At 44.0% G+C, this 6598-nt stretch overlaps 1 protein-coding gene across 3 annotated transcripts; it reads left to right on the top strand.

The window, feature by feature from the left end:
• The first annotated feature begins 2353 nt into the window (after positions 1-2353).
• On the top strand, positions 2354-6130 carry LOC119318238 (serine/arginine-rich splicing factor RSZ21-like). 3 transcript variants are annotated; one of them, XR_005154024.1, is made up of 7 exons: positions 2354-2505; positions 3113-3214; positions 3855-3943; positions 4282-4546; positions 4810-4929; positions 5000-5125; positions 5229-6130. XR_005154024.1 is itself a non-coding variant. In XM_037592760.1 (6 exons), exons 2-6 carry the CDS (start codon positions 3126-3128, stop codon positions 5019-5021), a joined length of 585 nt encoding a protein of 194 aa, XP_037448657.1. In that variant the 5' UTR covers positions 2354-2505; positions 3113-3125; the 3' UTR covers positions 5022-5311. The 3 variants fall into 3 exon arrangements, 1 of the variants encoding a protein (XP_037448657.1); XR_005154023.1 differs by having other exon boundaries at positions 5226-6130; XM_037592760.1 differs by having other exon boundaries at positions 5000-5311.
• The last annotated feature ends 468 nt before the right edge of the window (positions 6131-6598 follow it).

Genomic DNA, 6598 nt, shown 5'->3' with positions numbered 1-6598 from the left:
AATCAATCATAGCAATTCATCAACCACCGATAGGACAACAAAAATCTACTCAGACATCATAGGATAGCAACACATCATTGAATAATAATATGAAGTATAAAGCACCATGTTCAAGTAGAGGGTACAACGGGTTGCGAGAGAGTGGACCGCTGTAGATAGAGGGAGGAAGGTGATGGAGATGTTGGTGAAGATGGCGGAGGTGTTGGTGTAGATCGCGGTGACGATGATGATGGCCACGGCAGCGTTCCGGCGCCACCGGAAGAGAAGGGGAGAGGGGGGCCCTTCGTCTTCTTCTTCCTTGACCTCCTCCCTAGATGGGAGAAGGGTTTCCCCTGTGGTCCTTGGCCTCCATGGCATGGGAGGGGCGAGAGCCCCTCCGAGATTGGATCTGTATCTCTGTCTCTCTCTGTTTCTACGTTCTCAGATTCTACCCTTTCACCGTTTCTTATATTCCCGAAGATCCGTAACTCCGATTGGGCTGAAATTTTAACACGATCTCTATCCGGATATTAGCTTTTTTGCGGCGAAATAAGGGCACCAACCGCCTTACGGGGTGGCCACGAGGGTCAGGGGCGCGCCCCCTGCCTCGTGGCCCCCTCGGGCATCGTCTCGCGTGGATTTTTCTTTCCAAAAATCATATATATTCCAAAAAAATCTCCGTCAGTTTTTATCCCATTTGGACTCCGTTTGATATGGATATTCTACGAAACAAAAACATGCAACAAACAGGAACTGACACTCGGCACTGGATCAATATGTTAGTCCCAAAAATAGTATAAAAAGTTGCCAAAAATATATAAAAGTTATAGAATATTGACATGGAACAATAAAAAATTATAGATACGACGGAGACGTATCAGCATGTCAATTGGACTCTGTTTAGTATTCTTTTCTGTAAAACTAAAAAATAAAGAAAAAGCAGAAATGGCACTGGGCTCTAGGTTAATAGGCTAGTCTCAAAAATCATATAAAATAGCATATAAATGCATATAAAACATCCAAGATGGATAATATAATAGCATGGAACAATAAAAAATTATAGATACATTGAAGACGTATCAATCGGGCGGTGTTCTTTCTTAGTGACAGAAGGGGCAGCAAGACACACATGTATCATTGCTATTAAGGATACCAAGATGGGGGCTATTCCTACATGAATAGATCTCGTCTACATCATGTCATCGTTCTTATTGTATTACTCCGTTTCTCCATGAACTTTACACACTAGATGCATGTTGGATAGGAGTCAATGTGTGGAGTAATAGTAGTAGATGCAGGCAGGAGTCGGTCTACTAATCTTGGACGTGATGGATATATATTGATCATTGCCTGGATATCGCCATAATTATTTGAGGTTCTATCAATTGCCCACCAATAATTTGTTTACCCACTGTGTGCTATTTCTTGAGAGAAGCTACTAGTGGAATCTACGGCCCCCGAGTCTATTCTTTATCATATTTGCGTTCCGATCTATTATTTGCCTTTAAGATCTATTTTTATTTGCTTTTATTTTCAGATCTATTATTCTAAAAACCAAAAATACCTTGTTGCCTTTTTTATTATTTATTTTATTTTGCGTTTTATCGAGATCTATTTACCCAATCTATCACAAATTTATCCCGTCAACTCGACAATTTTTCTACGCAGTTACCCCTAAGAGGGATTGACAACCCCTCATAAGCTTCGGGTTGCATGTATTTGTTCTTTGTGTGCAGGTACCGTTTACATAGCGTTGCTTGGTTCTCCTATTGAATTGGTAACCTTGGTTTCATAATTGAGGAAAATACCTATCGTAACTGTGTTGCACCAACCCTTCCTTATTGGGGAAATACTGACGTAGTTCAAGCGAAATCAGGATGCAAGTTGAAGGAGGGCCCTGGGAGTCGCCAACTGTTTCCTGATTTTGTTATTTTTCTTTGTCAGATGCTTTGTGGTCCAGGAATGAGGAAAGGAGCGTGGGCGACGGGTCCAAGATGCTTTTGTGATAGTTACGTGGCCTTGTTTTGGTTAGCATAGAACCGAGTCAGATTTTTAGCAGCCCGATCCGTTTTTTTTGTTGGAAATGCAAACATACAATTTCTCGGTGGTATTGGGACATACATGTGTCAAGACTTGATTTGTCAGGAAATTTGAATGAAATCAAACTAAAAATCAGTCAAATGCTAAATAGACATTCCATTTTTTTAAAGCATGCTGTTTTTTTCCCTCCAAGTGTTTTGTAGTGATGTTTTCCTTCAAGTATGGTCATATGATGCATTGTGCAGCCCAACCCAATAAGCCTACTAGCCCAGTGGGCCCGCCAGTGCACGCCTCAAACCAGCTCCACACATATCCCCTACAAAAAATAAATAAAACGAACCATCCGTGTACCACCACCGGCCCCTCTCTCTCCCGCACGCGAACCCGGAAGCCTCGCTTCCGCCGCCGTCGCCGCCGCTCCGCACCGCGACGCAGAGCTCGCCCGTGCTCCCCTACGCACGGAGCTCCCGGCTCTCGTCGGCGCAGGTAACCCTCGACTTCCAGATTCCATCTGATTCCACCCTACCTAACCCTCCATGTCGTCCAGTTTCGGAACCCTAGAAAGCCGTCGGCCAGTTGTTACGGCTGCCTCGTCGCGATGTTCCGAGCTAGATGGGCGATTGGTCGGCTTGATTTCACAGTTCCTTTGTCTCGGTAGTTTTCTGCGGATTCAGACCAATTCCTCCCGATTGGGTGTTTTGGGGATCCTTCGAAATATTCGTGGAATCACACCCCTCAGTTTTTGCGTTTGTTTACCGCACGAGGATAGGCAGTATCTCGATGTCGAAATTTCGCGGAGTTCTAGTTAGGGCTGTAGTCGAATTGGTGTTAAGGGGACTCCCCAGATCTTCAGATTTCAGATCTGGGCGTTGGATATTGTCGCGGTTTCGTCTGGATAGGAATTTTCTTTCCTATAAACGACTGCTCTCGCTAAATAGTTGGGAAATTTGCTTGCTAGGCTTACATACACTGTGATACGCAGTTGGTGATCTAGAAGTGTATAGAATCTTGTCGGCCTTTCGTGCAGTGTTGCTCATATACCTCTGGGAGAGGTGTCCTCATTATAACTGGTTCCTCTCTTTACTAAACCCAGGGATTTGTTCACCATGGCCCGCTTGTACGTTGGCAACTTGGATGCCCGGGTGACTGCTGGGGAACTTGAAGATGAGTTTCGTGTGTTTGGAGTTTTGCGAAGGTCGGTTTCATTACAATTTGCCTTTGCAGTATTTTCTTTATGTGGAATTTTTTGATGCGTGAATTCATTTATTGTATACTGGCAAGGATAATCATGCATGCCAGTGCTTATAAAGTGATTTTGGATCTTTGAAGCAAAATGATAATCATGTATGCCAGCGATTATGCTTATAAAGGGATGCTAGATCTTTGAAGCAATTATGTTGTTTACAATTGAAGTTGTTATTTAGTTATTTTCATTCATGTTTGATCTTCGTAACTTGTATGTTCAAACATGTCGAACTATCCAGTGAAATGCTTTCTACTTCTAGCGGTGCTTGTGCTGTGGGTATGCTCGTTCACCAATGAACATCAGAACATAACATGCTTAAGAACTCCTATCTCTGACGTACAAGTATGGACTTTTAAATTGAGATTTTGGACCACCGAGACATGCTGCTCATTTAAGCGTTTCTGAACCTTGAATGCTTTTTCCCTTCAAAATGGTATGGTTCAGCACTAAATATCTTTTGAGGTGGAGGCCTGTATCATTCAGCTGATGAGATGATCAGTTGTTCCTTTGTAAATACTCAATGGCTTGGTGTAGATTAAGAATTTCTCTATCTCTTGGCATGTTGGACTGACTGTTGTGTTCAATGTAGTGTCTGGGTTGCACGTAAGCCACCTGGTTTTGCGTTTATTGATTTTGACGACAAGCGGGATGCTGAGGATGCACTTCGTGATCTAGATGGTAATGCAACCATTTCTCTTGTGGAGGCTTGTTTGATTCTTGGGCAGGACATTACGTCATTTCTTTGTTTCCTGGATCTGATTTTCATGGCAAATGTCTGATTGGCAAAAACATGTAGAACTTGCAGTCTTTTTTGCTCCTCTTTTGAGTTAAGGAAGCAAGCTTTCAATGGTTGAAACTTAGTAAATAATCTCTTTTCTTTTAGATTATACACATCCTAGCCACTAGCCAATCTTTTCGAGTTCTTAGATCATGAACTTTGCTTTTTCAGATGCACACTTTGTTTTCTCATCCATGACAGTAGATTGTAATCTGAAGTATGGTTTCTCTTTTAATAGGCAAGAATGGATGGAGGGTTGAGCTGTCTCGCAATGACCGTGGTGACCGTGGAGGTCGTGGTGGTGGTGGCGGCGGCGGCGGTGGCGGTCGTGATCGTGGTGGTTCTGATATGAAATGCTATGAATGTGGTGAATCTGGGCACTTTGCTCGTGAATGTCGTCTGCGTATTGGTGCTGGGGGTCTGGGCAGTGGAAGGCGTCGCAGCAGGAGCCGCAGCCGCAGCCGCAGTCCTAGGTACCGCAGGAGTCCGAGCTATGGCAGAAGGTAACACATTTTGTTAATGCATTAAGTTATAAGTCTCAATTGTTTAGGTTAGCTTTGTTGTTCATTTCCTTGCATACTGTTTATGTCAAAAATGGTTGCTTGTTCTTTATAAGTTCTTCTACCTACCATGTCAAGCTTGGGTGCCTGGTCTTTTACTTTTTGTTATTTTTGGCTATGTGAGGCTTCTCTACTTTGTGCTCATTATATGCCTAGGATTATGATTGAAGGAATGAACTCTTAGAAACTAACTACTCTGCAAACAGAAGTTACAGCCCTCGTGATCGCTCTCCAAGACGCCGCAGTGCTTCTCCAGCCCCAGCCCGTGGTCGCAGCTATAGCAAGTCACCAGTCCGTGCCAGGGATGATTCTCCTGATGCTAAAGGGTAAATGCAGATTCTGTGGAAATATCACCTAATTATTGTGTCCCAATCTCATACTGGACTGCTCTCCCAGGTATCGCCGCAGCCGGAGTTAGACCTGAAGCCCGTGTCCGATGCATGTTCTCTGAGAGAAGTTACTCTTTAGCTCTGCCTGCTAGGAGTACTGAGACCTGATGTCAACTTCTTGACTTCGGTTAAGGTTTCAACTTTATCTATAGTTTATGTTCTGTCATTAAAAAAATTATGTGGTGGATGTGGTATGCAACTGAGATCTATTACCTTTCTTTCTGTGTGTTAAGAAGGCATCGTCCTGCACTTCTGCTTAAACAACTCAGCCAACTTCGGCTCTTCAGTTGTTGTCTTCGTGGTTTTCTTGTTCGCTCTTCATTCTTCGCACGCCCTTACTGCTTCGCGCATCCTGCATTAGTCCCTGCCTGCGATGCCTCTGATGTTCTTCGTTGAAGAGCTGCCTTCAAAATTAGTAATCTCTTTATCTCAAATTGATAAGTTTGGATGTGCTGACAAGTGCAACTTGTTAAAGTAACCGGATCACTGATTTTGTATATAGAACCAGGAGTCAGCAAGGTATTGACCGTGCAGCACTCGAGTGAAACTAAATCTACATCCTGTTCATAGGGTGAAAAATGGGCCTTGAGCTGCGCTCTGTAGTTGAGCATCAAGGAATTTGATGAGGCCGGCTTCACCGAGAGTCCACTTAAAACAGTTTTGTGGACTTCATCTCGGCTTTATTCTCGGCTTCAGCGAGAGTCAATCCATTTAAAGAGTTGTGCGGACTTCATCGGCTTTATTCTCGGCATTCATATTCTTCGCAGTCTGCATAGTCTGCCTGCTGCTTGCTGCCTGCACTGCACTGCACTGCATAGTCTCAACTTCATCTTCATCTGCGTGCTTCATTTGTTATCTTCGACAAAACGAGTATATTTCTGCCTGCTGCCTACACTGCATAGTCTCCGTCTCCGTCTTCTGCCTGCTGCCTGCACTGCTTAGTCTCTGAATGGGAATGTCTTGCCATCTCCAAGATGTGATGCATTCTTGCTTTCTATATTAGGCAAGTCCTTAAATTGTTATTGAAGTACTTGTGACCTAATATTGCATTTAGTATGAAACTACTGTGTACTGGCCATTCAGCAGCTGTACTTGTACACCTTTTCACATTAGACATCCAAAGATAAACTTCATGTGCTGGAAACTTCTGTCAAATCACCACCTGTTTTATGAAATGTTTTTGTTTGTCATCTCTGGCAACTGTCTAATTTGTTCCAGCGGCAGGCCTCAGTTAAGTTTGCTAGTGGCTGCGCAGGCAGTCAGGTTGAATCTTTGTGAGGTAATTTTTTCGGTTGGCATAGCTCCAATCTTTGCCTGAAAAAGGACTGGGCGTTAGTCGATTCGCCGCACCATTGGATTTCATTCAACGGTTGCCATGCCCCCTTCTTCCTATAGGGCCAATGGTTTTTCTCCTGTTGCTTGATCCAACACCAGTCAAATTGCCTGCCGCCCGGTGCTCCTGTTTGTGCCTCGCTGCTGCCTCTGCTGTGCTGTGGACGTCCTGACCTTCCCTCTAACCTTAAGCCTCGGACAACTACCATCATTCTTCGTTGTCGACAGACCACCTTGCACCCCGAACCTTAAGCCTCGGACTCCCCTCTATCGG

The sequence above is a fragment of the Triticum dicoccoides genome, chromosome 6A, assembly GCF_002162155.2.
Source record: "Triticum dicoccoides isolate Atlit2015 ecotype Zavitan chromosome 6A, WEW_v2.0, whole genome shotgun sequence".
In the NCBI taxonomy this organism is placed as follows: Eukaryota; Viridiplantae; Streptophyta; class Magnoliopsida; order Poales; family Poaceae; genus Triticum; species Triticum dicoccoides.
The sequence above is the reverse complement of the archived record's forward strand: the minus strand, read 5'-3'. Positions and strand labels throughout refer to the sequence as shown.

Coding starts and splice junctions, on each gene's coding strand:
- LOC119318238 (XM_037592760.1), top strand. CDS start 3,126: ATGGCCCGCTTGTACGTTGGCAACTTGGATGCCCGGGTGACTGCTGGG. Junction 4,547..4,809: donor AGTCCGAGCTATGGCAGAAG/GTAACACATTTT, acceptor CTCTGCAAACAG/AAGTTACAGCCCTCGTGATC. Junction 4,930..4,999: donor GATTCTCCTGATGCTAAAGG/GTAAATGCAGAT, acceptor CTGCTCTCCCAG/GTATCGCCGCAGCCGGAGTT.